Source organism: Solanum dulcamara, chromosome 8 (genome assembly GCF_947179165.1).
Source record: "Solanum dulcamara chromosome 8, daSolDulc1.2, whole genome shotgun sequence".
NCBI lineage: Eukaryota > Viridiplantae > Streptophyta > Magnoliopsida > Solanales > Solanaceae > Solanum > Solanum dulcamara.
The window spans coordinates 70,239,755-70,260,162 of NC_077244.1; the positions used below are offsets into that span (position 1 = coordinate 70,239,755).

The 20,408-nt window shown below is 34.4% G+C and overlaps 2 protein-coding genes across 2 annotated transcripts; one reads left to right on the forward strand and one right to left on the reverse strand.

The window, feature by feature from the left end:
• The first annotated feature begins 66 nt into the window (after window positions 1-66).
• On the forward strand, window positions 67-10,591 carry LOC129899611 (probable alpha-mannosidase At5g13980). Its single transcript, XM_055974622.1, has 30 exons — window positions 67-472; window positions 1,135-1,218; window positions 1,324-1,412; window positions 1,644-1,818; window positions 1,997-2,116; window positions 2,254-2,337; window positions 2,422-2,493; window positions 2,991-3,104; window positions 3,458-3,558; window positions 3,636-3,729; window positions 3,828-3,995; window positions 4,093-4,182; window positions 4,476-4,541; window positions 4,684-4,740; window positions 5,798-6,017; window positions 6,204-6,343; window positions 6,604-6,681; window positions 6,767-6,826; window positions 6,908-6,979; window positions 7,380-7,427; window positions 7,548-7,667; window positions 7,741-7,806; window positions 8,279-8,391; window positions 8,526-8,610; window positions 9,234-9,344; window positions 9,420-9,515; window positions 9,624-9,671; window positions 9,845-9,913; window positions 10,013-10,221; window positions 10,329-10,591. Exons 1-30 carry the CDS (start codon window positions 263-265, stop codon window positions 10,351-10,353), a joined length of 3,084 nt encoding a protein of 1,027 aa, XP_055830597.1. The 5' UTR covers window positions 67-262; the 3' UTR covers window positions 10,354-10,591.
• A 251-nt stretch (window positions 10,592-10,842) lies between these two features.
• Window positions 10,843-14,579, reverse strand: LOC129899612 (transcription factor ICE1-like). Its single transcript, XM_055974623.1, has 4 exons — window positions 13,279-14,579; window positions 12,117-12,353; window positions 11,766-11,936; window positions 10,843-11,246 (listed from the first exon to the last, which is right to left on the reverse strand). The coding sequence occupies exons 1-4, from the start codon at window positions 14,404-14,406 to the stop codon at window positions 11,163-11,165; spliced, it is 1,620 nt and encodes a 539-aa protein (XP_055830598.1). The 5' UTR covers window positions 14,407-14,579; the 3' UTR covers window positions 10,843-11,162.
• Window positions 14,580-20,408: the final 5,829 nt, after the last annotated feature.

Here is a 20,408-nt window from a genome sequence, read left to right on the forward strand (position 1 = left end):
TATAGTATCTCCTTGAAAAAAAAAAACTTAGCTTTGTCAGCACCCAAGTCAATCCTAAGCAAAGAATCCCATCATATAAAAATCCACAAATCATTAGTACATTACTTCTTCAACACTTTATTTTAAATTTTTCTAATTAATCTGGTAGGTCCTTTGGCTCTGATTCCCCTTTCTTGATTTGTCTACAAATTTTAGGCTATTTATAAAGACTTGAGCTTTATGATTTAGTATATTCAGCGAACACACTCAGCAATTGTGGAAAATGAAAGATATGTCGAAGTTTGATATTTGGTTCTTGATTTTGATGGTTTGTGGGTTGTGGTTAGTGGAAGCCAAGTATATGGTTTACAATACATCACAGGGAATTGTTCCAGGGAAGCTTAATGTTCATTTGGTTCCTCACACTCACGATGATGTTGGATGGTTGAAAACTGTCGATCAGTACTATGTTGGTTCCAACAATTCCATTCAGGTACCTCTTTTTCATATTAGTGATAGATAGTGTTTCAATTTAATAAAAAAGGCAGTCGGGTACACGAAGCATATGCAGCCTGAGGGTAGTGACGTAGGTAGCCTATCCTGATGCTTGCTTATTTCCCTGTTCATGGAGATAATTTTACCGTTGCTCCAAGGTTCCTTCACTGTTTTGACTTTTAAGCTGATGAGTTTGCGACTGTTAATTATTAAATGTCAATTATTGATTACCTCCATAGGTAATGTCAGATAGTAAGTTGAGATATTGGTGAGTAGTTAACTAGTCCCTCCGTTTTAATTTGTTTGTCTTGTTTTGACTTGACACAAAATTTAAGAAATTAAAGAAACTTTTTTGAATATTGTGGTCTTAAACTAAGATATGTTGAATTTACCAAAGTGCGCTTTAATCTTGTGTCTTGAATATGCTATGTGGAAATTTAGAATTGAAGAGTTGCGAAAAAAAGGGAAGAGACATTCTTTGTGAAATGGACTAAAAAGGATAGTAAGACAAAATTTGAAACAGAGGGAGTAATAAATCACAAGTTACACTGAAAAGTGTAAAAATTATTTCCAGTTTCAATGGATATAGACAATAGTTCAGGTGCTCGGTTCTCTTGAATTCATTAATCATGATTATAGCATTGAGTTGTATTGTGGCAGGGAGCTTGTGTTCAAAATGTCTTGGATTCATTGATTCCAGCATTATTGGCTGATAAAAACCGGAAGTTCATTTATGTTGAACAGGCAAGTCCTTACTATCACCTTTTTCTCATAGTGTGTGAGTGTTTGTTTGTCTCTGTGACATATTACTGATGATTGCCCCTTTTTTTCCTTCGGATTGGGATGTAGGCTTTTTTCCAGCGTTGGTGGAGGAATCAGAGCCCTGGAATGCAGAGCACAGTCAAACAGCTTGTCAACTCGGGTCAACTTGAGTTCATGTATGTAATGAAAGAAGCTAAATCCACACATTTGTAAAGAAAAATATCAAAAGAGAGATCATAGTACGGTGGACTAAAGTTGCTTAGCACTCTAGATAATCTTGATGTCTTGTGTGATTTAACATATGCAGTCTTTTCCTTTCTTTTCCTGGAGGTGTAGGATAGTGGGTGGATTACTTCTTCTTTGTTGGAATACTTATACAAATGGTATCTTATTCACTATTTATGCAGAAATGGGGGTTGGTGCATGCATGATGAGGCAGCAACACATTATATTGACATGATAGATCAGACAACTCTAGGTCACAGATACATCAAACAACAGTTCAATGTTACTCCTAGAATTGGCTGGCAAATCGACCCTTTTGGACATTCCGCGGTTCAGGCATACCTTCTGGGAGCAGAGGTGCCAATCTGCATAATTGTTTTAATTTGGAAGTTTGAATAGCAACGTTTTTCTGCTTCACTAATTGACAATGAGCTCGCCTTTGAAATATAAGCCAACAGTCTGCTGAAAAATGGTGTAACTAAAATCCAAGTACATTTAAGCAACTATGTTGACCTCATACATTTTACTGCTTTAGGTTGGATTCGACTCTCTTTTCTTTGGACGCATTGACTACCAAGACAGAGAAAAGAGGAAAATTGAGAAGAGCCTTGAGGTCATTTGGAGGGGTTCTAAGAGTCTTGGTTCATCCACGCAAGTACGTCTTTCTTTCAAATCTTTATAAGTTGTAATACATGTTTAATGTTATTCCTCTTCCTTATTTTTTCCCCCCATAAATCTCTTGTTCTCTAGATTTTATTCTGCTAATGACTATTACCTTTTGTTTCATACCAGATATTTTCTGGTGCATTCCCTCAGAATTATGAACCTCCTAGTGGATTTTACTTTGAAGTGAATGCTGATTCTCCTCCTGTTCAGGTAAATCTTTGAAAGATTAAGACAGTAGGCTCTTTAACTTATAAGCAAGGGCATGTACATGATGTGTTACTTTATTGACTGAAGGATGATGTCAACCTGTTCGACTACAATGTCCAAGAGCGGGTCAATGACTTTGTTGCGGCTGCTTTGTCACAAGTAAGTTTTACTCTCAGCCCATGTTATAGGAGATGTCAGTATGAGTGTCGAATTGCTTCTCCCAATTAGTCTGCTTTCATCTTATTTGATAATAACCAAGTTGATGGTAGCAAGGGAGTCAAAGTCAAATACAGATTGTTAAGCATGCCACGACGTTGTTTGTATGTCATGACATGCTTAATGCATCTTACTGTATTTTTTTTAGACTTGTTTTAACTCTGCTAGTGAGAATACAAGCCACCTAGTTGCTTGGCTTGTACTCTTTATTATATTTCTGTCAGTAAAGAAGTCAACAATCTCAACTGACAAGCCAACATTCAATTGTAATTGGAATTATGTGTCAGACTGCAAGTCTCCATAAAGATTAGTCCAATGAAAAAGTTTACAGAAAAGATTTAAGGAGATTGCAAGATTACTCCTTAATGCCAAAGTGCCAATCTTGTTTACTCACTCCAAGGAGTTTCATGCACTTCGCTTTTTTGTTGTTTCCTTTGCAGGCCAATATCACTCGCACAAATCATATAATGTGGACCATGGGAACCGACTTCAAGTACCAATATGCTCATACATGGTTTCGGAATATGGACAAGCTCATTCACTACGTAAACCAAGTGAGTTTTCCACTGTCATTGCTGTGATTCAGAATTTAGACAATCACATACAACTATGTACACTGCATTTTCCTTCCATTATGGTTGAACATTCTGAAACTACTGTTTCTTTATAGATTGAGAATCAAGATTGGCATGTTTCATTAGCAATACATGAAGACACCATAAAAGTTGGGAAATGTGGTATTTCTTGTATATGCATACATTATTGAACTGGAATCAATAAGAGAGCCTGGAATATAAAAGCTTATATTTCTGGTCAAGCTAGGTTCTTGTATAAATCCTTCCTCCTCATATGTGTATTATCATTCTTTAACTTATCAGTCAAACTGATAAGTACCACATGCTCACAGGATGGCCGTGTCAATGCTTTATATTCGAGCCCTTCAATTTATACTGATGCAAAGTATGCTTTGGATGAGTCATGGCCTCTCAAGACGGATGACTATTTTCCGTGAGTGTCCTTCTATGTAAGCATTTTATCGTCATTTTGATCTCAGTATATAGATCTTGATGCATAATTTGTATCAGGTATGCAGACCGTATTAATGCTTATTGGACTGGATACTTTACAAGTAGGCCTGCTCTTAAACTCTATGTTAGAATGATGAGTGGCTATTATTTGGTAGGCCATGCTGCTTTTCCATTTACCTGAAATTAAGAAGCTGCACCATCTTCAGAATTTTGAATATGCAATTCTCACTTGGCTCCTTTGTGTAATAGGCAGCAAGGCAATTAGAATTCTTCAAAGGAAGAAGTGAGACAGGACCAACAACCGAATTATTGGCTGATGCCCTAGCCATTGCTCAACATCATGATGCTGTCAGTGGTACTTCAAAGCAACATGTTGCTGATGATTATGCCAAACGACTGTTCATAGGTTACAAGCAGGTGAGTTTGCTCCGAACTCCTGGGAAAAGCTTGTAATTGCTATGGATTCTGTCAACTTGTATTTCAAATGATTATAATTACCAAAAACTATTCGCAGGCTGAGGATTTAGTGTCTAATTCACTTGCGTGTATGGTGGAATCGGCTTCAGCATCTGGATGCAAGAATCCTCGGATAAATTTCAAGCAGGCAGACAATTGGAACCCATTCTTTTCTTTAATAGGCTTTCTTCATATTGAGTTTGCATTTGTCTTTAATAAGCTCTACCCTCATGTTCTCCCCCCAGTCATCCTATCCTACTACTGTTGAATGCATTATTGCATCTGATGATTGAGTTCATTCATGCACATTCAAGTTGGTGTCCTGGATTGGCTTCATTATACTCTTCTTATGTTGCACAACTCAATTCCAAAGCAAGCAGTTTAGGCATTTAATTTTTTATTTTTCTGAATTAACTCTTTTGTTGCTCTATTCTCTTCCAGTGCCCATTGTTGAATATAAGTTATTGTCCTCCAACAGAAGCTGATCTTGCTCCAGGCAAGAATTTAGTGAGTAGTCTATTTTCAATATCTTTTCATACTTTTGAAAACCTTCACATTAAGCTTCTGTAGGGTGGGAAGTGAGGAACACTACCTGAGCTCTAACTAAAACAACGAACAGATTTTCAAATCATTATTTCCACTTATGTAGGTGGTTGTCGTGTACAATGCTCTTGGGTGGAAAAGAACAGATGTTGTCAGAATCCCTGTGAGTAATTTGATCTTTTCCTTTCCCAGAACGTTATGCATTTTAAACAACTTACCTGCTTCTTTGGTTCTCATTCTCCGTGCACAAAAATATATCCTCTCATTTAACTATTGAGCAACAGCATCAGGTGTATGTCAGTATTTAAGAGTTCGTTAGATCTCAATCGTTCACCCTATAATCTCAACTCATGCACAAAAGCATATACTTAATTAATCAGTATCAGTTGACCTATCTGAACTAAACATACAACAACAACAACACCCTAAACATAGAAGAAGTATATTTATATGTTAGGTATCAAGAGTTATTAAGACATGCTGAAAATGACGTCAGTTTGTGGCATAGTCTCATCAATCTCCTAGAATGATCTTTACATGTTGAATGAGATAACATTAGCAAAAAAAAAAGTCTCGAGTTGAGACTAGGGTAAACATGGGATTTATCTTTCAAAGGGGCCAACACCAAAATTCCGAGGTGCTTATCTTTAGATTTTTAAGAATTCCCATGGTACCAAAAGAACAGCGTTTAAAAATGCCTCAAGGCTTAGTTTAATTGGCAAAGTTTGAGGGACTTGTGGCTTAGGTCTCGTTTAAACCTAGCATATAAGTGGAGAAGGGTAGAGTGGCCCCATTATCTCCAAGTTTCAAAGGCTGCGGTTGGTCCTAACTCCTAAGGGTTGGCTCCAGAACGAATTTTGGGAAATGAACTAGTTGGGTTCAAATTTTAGAAGAATAATCATGCTATCACAGTTTTCCCTTCAGAGCACTTCATTTTTCTTTATTTCTTCGTTCAGTATTATGAAATTTGTCTTGTTGTTCCAAATGAAGAGAAGAAATTACTAGAAAAATATATTTGAAGTAGAAGTGGTAAACTAGAAATTAAAACTTGATACAATTATTTGGCACAAAATTACCATTTCCTTATCTTTTGTGTGCTGGTTGTTTGTAGATAATTGTCCTAATTTTTTTGCCACTTTTGATAATGTTTATGCATAAAATGGATAACTCATCATTTATCACTGACATCTCTGTTCATCCTTTACATAAATTTTGGACAGGTTGTCAATAAGAATGTCATCGTTCAGGATTCCACTGGAAAAGAAATTGAATCACAGCTTCTTCCAATTGTTAAAGCTTCAATAGCAATAAGGAACTACTATGCTACAGCATATGTTGGTGAATCCCCTACATCAAGCCCCAAGTACTGGCTTGTGTTTACAGCTACTGTTCCACCTTTGGGCTTTAGCTCCTATGTTATAACAAGCGGTAAACAAGCAGGTTAGACATCTGATTGGTATATCATGAAAGTTAACATGCAAGCTGGTGATCTTAATAGTTTCCTGTTCTTCAGCATCTAAATGGCATATCACAAAAAATTTACATTCAAACTGATGATTGTAATTGTCTCCAGTTGTTCAGAGGGCTGATAAATTAAATCTCTTCTTGTATACATTACACATGCAGTTGCTGCTTCAATACCACAGACGTTCTACAAAACTGATGGAAGTCAAAGTGGTGCTGTAGAAGTGGGGCCAGGGAACTTGAAACTGTTATATTCTGCAAATGGGGGAAAGTTTACTCAATATTTTAATAAGAGAAACCAGGTAATTTTTTGGCCAGCCACTAGATGTTTGTCCTATTTCAAATGGTTGTTGTCTGTTGTTTGAAACCTTTTCTGTTCCTCTACAATAACCAGCAATGCAGATTTGGACATTCACATGACATAATTTTATAGTTTTGCTAGATGTTGGCTTATGGCTTGCCTTCTTCTCACTTCCGATCCAACATCAGCCCTTTCTTAGCTTCCCTTGCTTACACTAGAAGATACTGATGATGGAAATATTTTTTTATATTGTGTGTGAAGGTTAGAAGCTCTCTGGAGCAATCATTCAGTTATTATTCTGCAGATGATGGGAGCAAGGATGATTATAAAGACATTCAGGTAGTAGAATCTGATGATTCAGTACTGTTCTTATTATCTCATTTCATACACACATAAGCTAAAATGTTTATCCTGATTTTTCAAGGCCTCTGGAGCATATGTGTTTCGCCCAAATGGCTCATTCCCCATCCACCCTGAGGGGAAGGTAAGCAAGGCCCTATAAAACATCAAATTTGCTCCATATAATTTGGCAGTAATTAACTAAAAGATGTTTATTCTTGATCAGGTTCCAGTTACCATTCTACGAGGTCCGCTGCTAGATGAAGTTCATCAAAATATTAATTCATGGATATATCAGGTTGTTACATTAATCAATATCGAAGAGCTTTTACAGACTTATCGCTATACTTGTTCTCTTTGTCCTATTCACAGAAGTACAATGAAAGAGCAAAGACGACATTTGATGCATTGAGCCTTTTAAAAAGTATAATGGAAGTAGTTATAGTATCTGAAATATGCATATACATTCTGGATGTGATCGCATTGAATTGTCTAGGAGCATCGGGTTGCAATATTTCCTTATAGTATGAAAATTAAATTTGTGTTCCGCTCGCTTAATCTATCTCTCTGGATATTCTACTTGGTAAACGTTAAAAATTATCTGGTCAAGTGAACAATATCTTACTCTCATGATAGACAAACAATTTGAGAACAAATTTAACCATGTTTTCCACACAATTTAACATGTAAATGAGCAGATCACTAGAGTGTACAAGGAAAAGGAGCACATTGAAGTTGAGTTCACTGTAAGTTAAATCTCATTTGCTTCACCTGTATTGTCTCCCTTACTGGTGGAGATAAGATATCCAAATGCTTCAAATGGCTAAGCTTTCAAAGGTCCAGTGATTAAGCAGTCCTGAATGCAGGTTGGCCCCATACCTATTGACAATGGAATTGGGAAAGAGCTGGTGACTCAGATTCAAACCGACATCAAAAGCAACAAAACATTTTACACCGACTCTAATGGACGTGATTTCCTCAAAAGGGTGAGTTGAATTTTCTCTCTCTAGCTTAATAGTCTTTAGAAAATGACATATTTTGTTCCATTTATATCTGCAGATTCGGGATTATAGAGCTGATTGGGATCTTCAAGTGAACCAACCTGCTGCTGGAAATTACTATCCTGTATGTTAGTAGACTTTAAAAATGTTTGTTTTCCTTTAAAAAATTGATCTATGAAAGAATTTGTTTTTGATATTAAAGTATCATGTCAAGAATTTTAAATATACTATTTTTCTAATCTAATTTCTGAGCTAAACTTCCCTATCGAAAATTTAACAAATATTTGTATCAAACCATTTTGAAATCTGAAGTGGTGCAGAAGTTCCTTCGCCCTACCTTTGGTTGGGGGTGGAGGTGCTTACATTTTGGGCCTTTCATATGTTTACTATGTTCTTATTTGACAAGTCTACTCGGGATTTTTGCACCTCCAAATTGTTGTGAATTTCTTATGCACATATATTTCTTTATTTTGCATAAGAATTTCTTTCAGAGAACTCTACAAATCTTTCCCATGAAATAGCCTGTTTATTACTTACCCTGTGCAAGAGTACCTACTAGTGATGTTTATTATGTTATTTTGGCTAATCCATTACAGATCAATCTTGGACTTTTCCTAAAGGACAACAGCAATGAGTTCTCAATTTTGGTTGATAGATCTGTAGGTGGATCCAGCCTTGTTGATGGCCAATTGGAGCTAATGCTTCACCGGTTTGCTCTGCTCATTTTCCATTCTGTGTTTATCGCTTTTATCATTGCAATCTTTCTTCTGTTAACTCATCACTATTTGAAGTTACCAATAGCAGAATCTCAAAGTAAACGATTTGTACATTCCTTCTTTGTAGGAGGTTACTCATGGATGATGGAAGAGGTGTTGCTGAAGCACTGAATGAAACCGTCTGTGCTCTTGGAAAATGCATGGGCTTGACTGTGAGCACCGTCACACTATACTTTAATTTGATTGTGGCTTAAATTATGCCTGTAGTTATTGCTTAATATGGTTAATGCAATTTTTTCTTTATTTTCTTGTTGCAAATTCTTTGCTTAAACCTATAAGCGACAGCCAATGAAGCCTAAGAGATCGAGGATTGACATTAACATTTCTATGTTAGCATAAAAAGCTAGTAAACTTTTAAAGACCTCTTCATAATATCTTGTACATTTCTTGTTTCTCTGTATGAGAGTAAATGAAAACGCACCAACTGTACTGGAATATTGTGGATTTAAAGTTGGTTTTGTGTATATTATTGCTTTAGTTTTCTAAGCTCAAATGTCTGATATGTATCTACAATTTTAACTTTATATGATACAGTACCATTACCATATTGTTTCCATCCTATCTTTATGCATGGCTACCCATTTTAAATTGGTTTACCTTTTTTCTTTCTAATAAATAACAGTAGCCCCAGCTTTCACCTTTCATGTTCTTCTGCAGCATAGATCAGTAGTGTTTGAAATATCCCCTATCCTACATTTCCATAACCTCGTTGTCTGAAACCCTTGTTTAAACAATGTACATCCCACTTGTTAAGCATGTTAACATATTTTCCCAGGTCCAAGGCAAGTACTATGTTCGGATTGATTCTCTTGGAGAGGGAGCAAAGTGGCGGCGGTCATTTGGACAGGAGATATATTCTCCTTTGCTTCTAGCTTTTACTGAGCAGGTTATGGAAATTCCAGCATTTTTCTTCACCAATGCAGCATCCCACCTAATTTTGTGTGATGTTTCATAATTACAGGATGGAGATAAATTTAAAAAATTTCCAGTTCCAACCTTTACAGGGATAGATCCATCTTACAGTCTGCCTGATAATGTTGCAATAATCACCCTTCAGGTATTTAATGTCAATCAGAAGTGTTATTTAGTACATTAGAAGCAACTTCTGTGATGTAGTACTCTTATTTGTTATCTACTGGTTTACCTTTTTCTTTGGTAAATGTAGGAGCTTGAAGATCACACCGTCCTCCTCAGATTGGCTCATTTATACGAGGTTTATGAGTTCCTTCTTGTGATGATTCTATTATACATGTTTAAGTTTGGGTTCACTCATTCATTTCTTGGTCACTCGGCATTCACTGTTACAAAATAATAATGTGATTCTTTGGAGTCTTAATTGCTCCAAGTCCAAGCATTCCGAGATGATAAACTATTATGCTTTACTAGGTTGATGAGGATAAGGATCTATCCACCAAGGCAAGTGTACAATTGAAAAGATTGTTCCCAAAGAGAAAGGTAAAACAATATGCATCCATTCACCGCCTAGTTCTTGGCTGTAATTAGGAAAACAAGTTTCACTTGAATCTACCACCTCCTTAAAAAAATTTATTCCAGATAAACAAGATTAAAGAGATGAGTTTATCTGCCAACCAAGAAAGAGAAGAAATGGAGAAGAAGAGATTAAAGTGGAAAGAAGAGGCTCCTAGTGATTCACGAGACGTGGCAAGAGGGGGACCCGTTGATCCTACAAAGCTGGTGGTAGAGCTTGCCCCAATGGAAATCCGCACCTTTGTTATTGATCTCAGCCAGAGCGTGCCAGAAGGGTAAGAAACTTAAGCCGTTTGATTGTGTTCGCCCTGTGAAAATATTGTATTAGTGGCTTTATTGTTGCAAACTTCATCATATTCTGATTTTGTTGCATTGTTTGCAGTTGGAAGTCACACATGTCTCTATGATAGCAGTACCCTGCAACAGTCCAATCCGAATCAGCAAGACATCAAAAGGGTATGAGCAGCTTGAAACCTACTTGGGACCTATTTGCCTATGTTGATATCACCTTGATGATGCAGCATTGAGTCTCTTGTTAGAAGATGTGGAATCCTTTTTGTAATGGAATGAAAACCTCTTTGGCAGAACAATAAACTTATAATTATAATGTTGAAGAGAATGATTCCATGTCTTAGCAGATCTGAAGTTTATCCGTGCGCATCTATGGTTTGTTGGCCTGGTAAAGAAAAATGCTAAAGCACTTTGACCATCTTAAATCCCCCAATAAAGATGACTGGCATATGTAGGAAAACAAGCTTTAGATATTATCCTTCCAATTTTTCCCCTTTTCGCTTTAACCATCCAGTAGTTGACAAAAAACTTTACATTTCCAGAACTCAAACCTGGATGTATAGTTAAATGCGAATGCATAACAACTATTTCACGACATCCCAAGGTGGAAAACAAAATAAGATGATAATTATCAGAATTGATGAGTGTATTTCATTAATACATTCAAATTTTCCTTGCAGAATGCTTTATACACTAAAAACTGCAGAATAATTGAGAAAATTGCAAGCTAATCGGTTCACTAACTAGCTAGCAAATGAAAGCAAAGGTTCATGGAATAGCAGTTGTGAGTTTGTAACACAAAACAATAGCCTGCTGGATGAAATATAGAAATACAAAAGGAGCATAGAAAATTGGCTGAGAAGAACAACTTAGAGTCTAATGTTGAAAGTGGTGGCTACATTGTTTCCGTGTCAATCATACAAGCTTATATCATCCCATGGCAACCGGCGGAATCCAGCAGTACTGCTTTGATTTGATCAGGATGAAAGTCTTGACCTTCTTTGCATTGCTGAGATTACACAAACAAAAACGATCATCAAAAGAAGAATTCATTTCCACAGCACATAAAATTGGCAAGGATAACAAACCAGTTGAATCACAGATCATTTAACTCTTGATGTTTTCTTCTCAAATATTGATCAAAATAAGCAAGAGAAAACATGCTTTCTGGATAGGGAGACTGACAGGTATACTCAATCAAGGAGGGAACAGAACAGAATCTATGCAATCATGGTGAAGCTCATTAAAGTGGTGCATAACTTACCATGAGTAATTTGGACTACCAGCTTTCTAAAAGGTTATTTCTCAGTTATCTGTTGGTAATCACATTTTTTGTATATATTATTCTCTTTTAACTTATCTTCGATGTTCCTATGATAAAAAGCTTAATATGGTTTTAGGTTCTCGTTACAGAAGAATGTGCATTTGTGCCAAGACTGATGGACTTCAATTTTCTATATATGAACTTTGCTAAGCATTTTCCAATCCAAGAGCACATCACTGTAAATTAAACAGAAAAAGCAAGTACCTCAGCTCTAAAGATATCTAAGGCAAACCCATTGAAGCAGCTAATAACAGCTTGTTGGATGTCCAGTCCGAGGTTGTCAAGTGCCCTCATTGTTGAGAGTAAGAGGCCCGGTCTGCGGCTGCAAAACATATGGATATTCACAGCTCTTCCATCTCTTGCCCTTACTTCAACCTAAAAGTAAATTAAAATCTGCATTACATAATCTCAAACCAATAAAATGATGACTTTAGACTTTACTGGTAATAGAGTTCAATGCAATTAATGTGTATACCCATCTAACTAGAAACATAAGTTTGTACTATAATAAGTTTCTTCTGCATGAAATGTTCTTGTTGGTTAAAGACTTTTTACCCTTGCAGGTTGTCCAGTCGGGCTAGACAGTGGGCTTGCAAATGAACTCGGATAGAGCTCTTCCTTGATGCGGCCTGGCAGAGCTGGTCCAGTCGGTGTTAGAGGATAGAAGCTTGTTGTTTGGGTCAATGAAGAGCTAGGCGGCGTGGACTCCAGTTCATTATGCAGGTCATTGATTTTCTGCAGAAGCTCCTTTAAGTACTCGATTGCATCCCCTAAGATTGAAGCCCTGTCCATCTGTGAACATGCATATTCACAAATTGCATGCCAAGAAGAAGCTTTTGATATTAGGTAGTCAGGAAGACAAATTGGTAATACAAAATATTCTGTAAGTTTAAATTCAAGTCCAATGGTTGTTTGGAATTAAATCTCAATTAAGACACAAATGTTAACAAGCAGGTAGATAACTTTCAGCTCTAATCACCATAAGTTATGCATAAATGTATTTCACTTCATTTAGAAAGAATTTGCATGAATGCATTTCCACAAGGTAGGTGGGTAAGGTCCTATCAAAGATAACTTCCTATGTCTTGGTTTCTTAGAGCTCCAGTAAAAATGTTTCTGCATGGTAGTGCTGAGATTCAAGTACCATGTTGTTGCCATACCATAAACTTTGACATCCTAGTAAGGCATATATTTATGACCATTTACAATAACTCAAGCAGTTTGAGGACTGGTGGGACAGCACAACAAACATACTCCCATACCCACTCCCACCCCCACCCACCCCGAGAGAGGGGGAGGGGGACAAAGAAACAAATTGAAGAGATATATACAAGAGAGATTAAAACAAAGTCAATTGTATTTCATGTTACATCAAGTTAGTGATGTCTATTGTCTTGTGTGGTCCAAAATAAAAGATCCCTTTTGAAATCTTTTCATATAGTTCATGTGAGTGAATTTAATGCGACTATCAAATAGCTTTAATCCAGAAAACTTTTTTGAACTATGCATAGGACAAAGTTGCATACCTTAAGAAGAGTAAATGAAGTACATTCAAAACAGAAAAGAAATAATAACACTGTATTTCAATTTCCCCTTTTCTTTTTTCATTCTCTTGGGGAAAGGAAGCTAAAGGCTGACGATTTTGAATAACTAAAACATGTTAGAATCATATAATCATACAAGAATTCACGAGAATTTGATGTAAAAAATTTCTTACCTTACTAATCCTTGGCACAACAGACCTCAGCATGTAAAGCCTATCGTTTAGCTTCTTCCTACGTCGTCGTTCAGCCATCAAATTCTTGGCCGGAAGTCCCTTTTTCTTTCCTTTCTGATTCCCACCGGTAACGGTGCTAGTTGCATTTGAGCTATTTCCACCATTCTTAACACTATCATCCACCTTATTAGTAACATTTTCTGTAAGATCATCTGAATCATAACTCAATGTGCACCCATCAAAGCTCACATCATCAAGTTCTTCACCATTACCCCACTTTCTCTTCCTTTCACTCACGCCCTTGTTCATATCATATCCTTCTCCATTGATGGAACTCTGCCCAATATCACCACCAAAATCCCCCGAACTGCCAACATTATTATTAGCTAAGTTCTTCCTAAGAGCAGCCCTTTTCTGGAAAAGGGTTGGTTGTGCTCCAATTGAAGCAAAATTATCAAGTGGCTTTAACAACTTGGACCTATTGAGAAACAGAGAGTTCTCATTTGCAGAACCATCAACAAACCCTAGTGGACTAAACCCAGTACTACTATTTTGGGGCAAATGGGATGATGGGTATTGAGTAAATGAATTCAAATTGGGGTTACCCATTTGGTTTTGTGAGCTCAAATCATGAAACCCACCACCAGTAAGAAGAAATCCCCCTTTATTCAAACCACCCATACCTTGAGCTTCAAGAAAACCATTATCACAACCCAAATTAAAACCATAATCCAAAGGGTTGTTGTTAATGGCCTTTTGGGTCAAAAAGTAATGTACCTGAGATGGGTCAAGATTGTTGAAAACAGAAACTGAAGATGGAGAACAAGAAGATGAAGAATCCACTGGCACTGGCTGTAGAAACAAGTTGTTTTCAGCTAATTCAGTGAAATTTTGTGTGAAACAGATATTTTCAGTATGGTTTTGCATGTTGTTGTTACTGGTCATATACCAGTCTACATCTGCACCATCTAACATCGATTTGAATGTTGAAAGTGCACCCAATTCCACATCCTCTTTATTTTCAAGCTCACCATTAGCGTTATTCTCCTTGTTGGTAAAAGTTCCTTCTTCTTCTTCTTCTTGTTTGCCTTCCACATCCCAAACCATACTGTTCACTCTTGAGAGCATTTTTTTCCCTTTATGGTTAACTTGAATGAATGTTCAAAGGATAATGAGGCTGTTAAACGGATACAGAAAGTAATGGAAGGCAAAGGAGAAAGAAGACGTAGGCAGCAGAGGAAAAAAAGGAAATGGTCTTTCCAGAAATGACACTTTATAGCTTCGAATGTTACGTTTTCACTTAGGCAGCAGAGGAAAAAAAGGAAATGGCCTATCCCTTCATTTTTACTTTTTCTTTAAAAGATCAATGAATCATTTATCTATTTAAATCCATTGCACTTTTGCTATTAGATATTCTTTCTATTTCTATTTATTTGTAAAATATTTTTTAATTTGATTTCTTTTTTTTATTATTAATTTTGTCAAAAAATGACAATGTTTTTTCTATTATACCCTCAATTTATTAACATTGAATTAATATCTTTAAAAAATATAGTGAGAATATATTTAAAACTCTATCAATTAATAGGGGTAAAATGATAAACTCACTATACAAATTATTGTTTTCTTAATAGGTATATCAAGTCAAAATTTGACAAGTAAAAAAGAACGGAAGGAATACTATTTACTAATATGTTATACATTTTTCAAAGCATTAAATTTAATATATTCATAGGATAATATAGTAATATTACCTCTATGATTTATTATTTCTTAAGGTGTGTGTCAAGTCAATAATAGACAATTATTGTTGAATGGAGAAGTATGAAATTTAAGAAAAAAAGTATTTTTAAAATTGTGTTTTAAATAAGTTATAAATATTTTATTAAAAATAAAATGATACTTTAAAATTAATAAAAAATGTCTCATTATTTTTAAAATTACATAAAATAAAAGAATCAAATAAATTGGGACACGAGACGTGCTAGTTTATTACTATGACCCCTATTTTTAATATAGTAATAAGTAATATATATTCGGCATAAATCCAAGACCATCTCAACAAGTTTGGGGCCTAAAGTCAAACTTCATAAAGAGGCCTTATTTTTTTTAGTTGACATATATAAATTGAATAATTATAATATACTCAGTGTAATCCTACTAATGAGGTCTGAAGAGGTAGGATATATGTGAACATTATGAAGAATAAATACAAACAATATAAATTTTAAATAAAATATATATAATATAAAGTTAGAATAATAAATCTGACTCAAAAATTTAAAAAATTTACATAATGATATCGAAATAATGTTGCGCTGAATTTGATAATTTGATATTGAAATATTGTTGATTAGTCGTAGGGCTTGAAATATGAAGAATAGGGCTTGGAAATGAAGAAGACACCAAAAATTAAATTTGATGTCTTTATAAACACACACTGGTAGATTTGGCATAATCTAGAAGGTTTGACCGTTTGAGAGATTTTAGAATATTCAATAATGAGAGAATAAAAATAGTGAAAGGAGAATATAAAAAAGTAAAATATAAGAATAATAATGTTGGTTCATGATATTCGTCAGAATATAAATGAGGCAATAAAATAGATAGCCATATAAGAAATGATGTTACAATTAACCAAACACTATTTCATTTCTTAATTGAAGAGGAGCGTTGGAGTAACTGGTAAAGTTGCTGCTATGTGACCAGGATGTCACAGGTTCAAGCTTTGAAAACAGCCTCTGGCAGAAATGCAAGGTAAGACTGCGTACAATAGATCCTTGTGGTCAGGCTTTTCCTCGTACCCCGTGCATAGCGGGAACTTTAGTGCACCGGACTGCCCTTTTTTATTTCATTTCTTAATTATTACAATGATCCCTATATTAAATGAGATAAAAAAATATTATATTTTCTACCCAAAAAAATCTTTTCAAATTTATTTTAACATGAGATTTTTTAACAATATATATACATCTTTGAGAGAAATTTATTGGACCTCAAGCGATTGCTTTAATGGCTTTATGATCGAGACAACCTTGCATAAATCAATAACAAATTTTTTTATAAGAATTATTAAAACTATACATGATGATAAATTATTCAAGACCCAACTGTAGTGCTGCTAATATCATGCATTATATCCGACCATTGTAATTTTAAAGTTGTGATTTTGTGTTAATGTTGGGATATTTCAGGTGAATAAAGTTTGCATAATATCTGGTCTTTCTGTTTAATTTTCTTGTAATCAGTAATAATAATTAGTAAACAAAGTAATCATTAACAAACTATCAAATCTCTTCAATGATGAAGAGAGCACATTACCCCACCATGTCCTTTTTGATAGTATTACTTGTAACTTTCTAAAAATTATGCAAAATTTCATAAATAATTATAGTTTAGAATATGATTATGAAATGTAATTTTAGTTTGCATATTTACAAAATATAGTTATAATTAATGTATTAGGTGAAAATATTGTACCAATTATATCAATAAAAGAGTACAATGAGTATTAATTATATCAGGCGAGTATTAGTTGTATGTACTACTATGTTTTGTAGTTTCTTAAATTGTAGTTACGCATCATAAATACAATTTTATTGATAGAACTAGTTTAATTTTTTTTATCGCTCATTACTTTTGTGACCTGTAATTTAATAGGTCAAGAACATTTTTATTTTTATTTTTATAGGAATACGTAGCAATCAACATGTGAAATGATAGAACAAAGGAAAATATATAGAGACTGAACTCTTATGTAGCAGCCAGTGCATGTGATTGTCTTTTCTTAAGAAAAAGAAACGATCCAATCTGAAATGTTTTGTCATAATAAGAATAAAAGGTGCTTGACTTGCTTTTCTTCTTTATGACAAGACAATTCCTAATTGTTTTTCTTTATTTCTTTGGTTATGAACAGGATAAATTCAGCTTCAATGTAATCGTCCGCTAATAACATAGATATTAGGCAAGTCTCAAGTCTCGTTTTAGTGTAATAGTCCATAAATTATATAGAAGAAATACATATTTTGTGAAATGAAATAAAAAAGACGTACAAAGAATTCGACCGAAATAACAACATGTAACCAACTTAGTCATTATCCTTGCGGGTGATGACGGAGTCAGGATTGTCAAACCAAAAGGGATGAAGGAAAAAGGCTCGAGAAAGCGTCCTTGGAAGGGGGAATATCTGAAAAAGTGTTAGCGGGGAGCCCAATGGTGGACACACGAACTAATCGAAGGAGATTCGACATCTATTGTTTATACTTACAAAATTATTTTAACCATATACAAATAATATAATTTTTCTTCGAATGGGATTCGGATGAACCTCTTAGCCCCCATGTGGCTCCGCCCCTTGCTTGCGGGTCATGCTTGACTTGTGTTTTTGGATGTATAAAAAAGAAATCTAATTCATAATTAAAAAAATTATTAATTTTTATAATGACTTCAAGTTAATAATAATAGTAGTAGTAATACTTAAATTTATAATGAAAAAGATGTTAACTCGGATTATTTCCTCCATGTTTTCCAAAGTAAAAAAAATGGATACTTTTCGAGTTACTTTTTGAGTTTGTATTTAGTTTGAATAGTTTATTTTATTTTTTCTCAGTTGGGAATCTTTTCTTTTCATAATTCTACCAAATATTTGTCCAATTAAACTATTTATGATTTTTAACACGTCTGATAAAGTTTAATACGCTTAATTATGTTTTTTTTTGTTCTTAACATCATTGAGAGTTTGAAAAATTTTACATTTTCAAAAGTGATAATTAGTGTCTTAAAGAGAGGAAGAAGCTTCTACTCTTAAGTAGTGAAAAAGATTTGTTAAAAGAATGACAATTTTAGGAATTTATCATATTGGTGCTTAATTCAAAGCATCTTGATATGACAGCTGCAATGAATTCGGCCAAATTCAGTAAATTTAGATTAAATTCATTATTTATTTGAAATTTTTACTGAATAGATATAAATTACTAATTGAGAGTCTCATAATTTTTAAAAAATTAAAATTTAAAATACATCAATTTTAAATTCTGAACGGGGACTCTATCACTAAGTTAATTTATTTACTAAAAACAAAGGAGGAAAAAAAATAATCATAAAGAGCCAAGAATCTCGTGAGACCTTTCAATTTTACCGCACCCAATTCTCAATTATAGACTTAAATTCTGGTGCCCCCCCCCCCCCCCCCCGCCCCTTCTCTTCCAATCCATCTCATTTTTTCACACATCAAACACCTTTTTACAAGTAAAAGAATTTTTAAAAAATATTTCAGTAATTGAAAAATGAAAAGTAAATATACTTAAATCTTATATTTCCTGTCGTGGAGGGAATTGAATTATGGCCAAAACTTTTGAACTTTTCAAACAATCATACGGGGGTGGTGTATATAATTAATAGCTGCATTTCAGAATTAAGATATTACTTCCTCCGTCTCAAACTATGTATCATGTTTTTCCTTTATACTATACTTAAGAAAATATAAATTAAAAAGGGGGTTTGACTAGTAAAAATTTATTTATGTCTTAAGATATAAATTATTTTTATTAAATATTTACTCCTACTGAGATGCTTGTAGTTTTAAAAACAATTACTACGAAGAATAAAATTAAAAAAAAATTAAGTTAATTTTATCTTAAATTATTTAAAAATTAAAGATATTTTTTTAAAAAAAATTACGATAAATAATTTAGAATGAACAAAAGAAAATGACGTTTATTGAAGGACCATATAGAGAGAAGGAGCCATCACAATTTCCTCCCTTTCCTCGTGATTTGAGATATTGTTGTTTCTTGTCCTCAAAATACCCAATTTCCAAAACAACATGAGACAATAAAATTAAAGGAAGACCATTTAAATGAATTGAGTAAAAAAATTCTTGCATATATTAATTCATCGTTTATATATGACTATATATATATATTTCTTTCGGTCTTGCAAAACATGTTTGAATTCGTATATCGATAAATTTGTTGGGTTAATTGATAGGTTGAACGAGAAATGGAGGGAAAAGAAGTGGAGGGAAAAATGATTTATTCTCTCTTGTTGTAGGAAATAAGTATTTGTCCCATATAGGTGGTGGAAAGAAAAAGTCTCTTACTTAAAAGTAGAAGCACTCCTTCATATTGCTAAAGGGTCAAGAAGAGGGTCTCCTCTCGCACCGTCGTCGTCGCTCGGCTATGGCTTTGGCTTTGGACCAATTTTTTTTAATTTTTTAATTAATTAATAATATTTATTTAATTAATTAATTAATTGAAAATCTTGACCCTGACCCGTGACCCGACCCATTTTTTCTTTCCGGATTAATTTAAAAAGGATTTTCCTTCATTTTTCCAACAGAATTTTCTGAAAGATTGCAACCTTGTCTGAAAAGTTGCAAATATTTTCTCAACAGGCAAACCTTTTCCAACAGGTACCTTTTCAAAAAGGCTGCAAACATGCTATATATATCTGTTAATCCTCAGAATTGTTCCATACGAAAATTTTGATTGACATCTTCTTCTTCTTCTTTTCTGCACTTCTTAAAAACTCATGTGATATACTCCCTTCGAGTGGTTCGCACACACCAGAATTTGTAGTACCTCTATTTTGGTGAGTAAATCGTTCTATCCTGGAAGGAAATATTCCAAGTTTCTAGATTATAAAATGATAGATAGCAGAACCGTTGGAACCCAAGTTCAAGAACTTCAACTTATTTTTCATGACCTTATTGCTGAAGGCATGTTGGTTGAAGCATTTCAAGTGGCTGCAATGATAGAAAAGTTGCCTCCTTCGTGGAGAGATTTCAAAAATTATCTAAAGCACAAACGCAAGGAAATGAAGTTGAAAGATCTTGTGATTTGTCTCAAGATTGAGGAAGATAACAAAACAGCCGAAAAGAAGTCGCATGGAAATTCAATGATTATGGAAGCGAACATCGTTGAAGATGCTGCTCCAAAGAATAAGAAAAGGAAGAAATCTTTTGGAAAGAATAATGAGCAGAACAAGAAAAAGTTCAAAGACAATTGTTACAATTGTGAGAAAGCTAACCACAAAGCCCCAGATTGTCATCTCTCGAAAAAGGACAAGGGAAAGGGACAAGCCAATATGGTGGAGAATAAAGAAGGCATGGATGATCTATGTGCAATGCT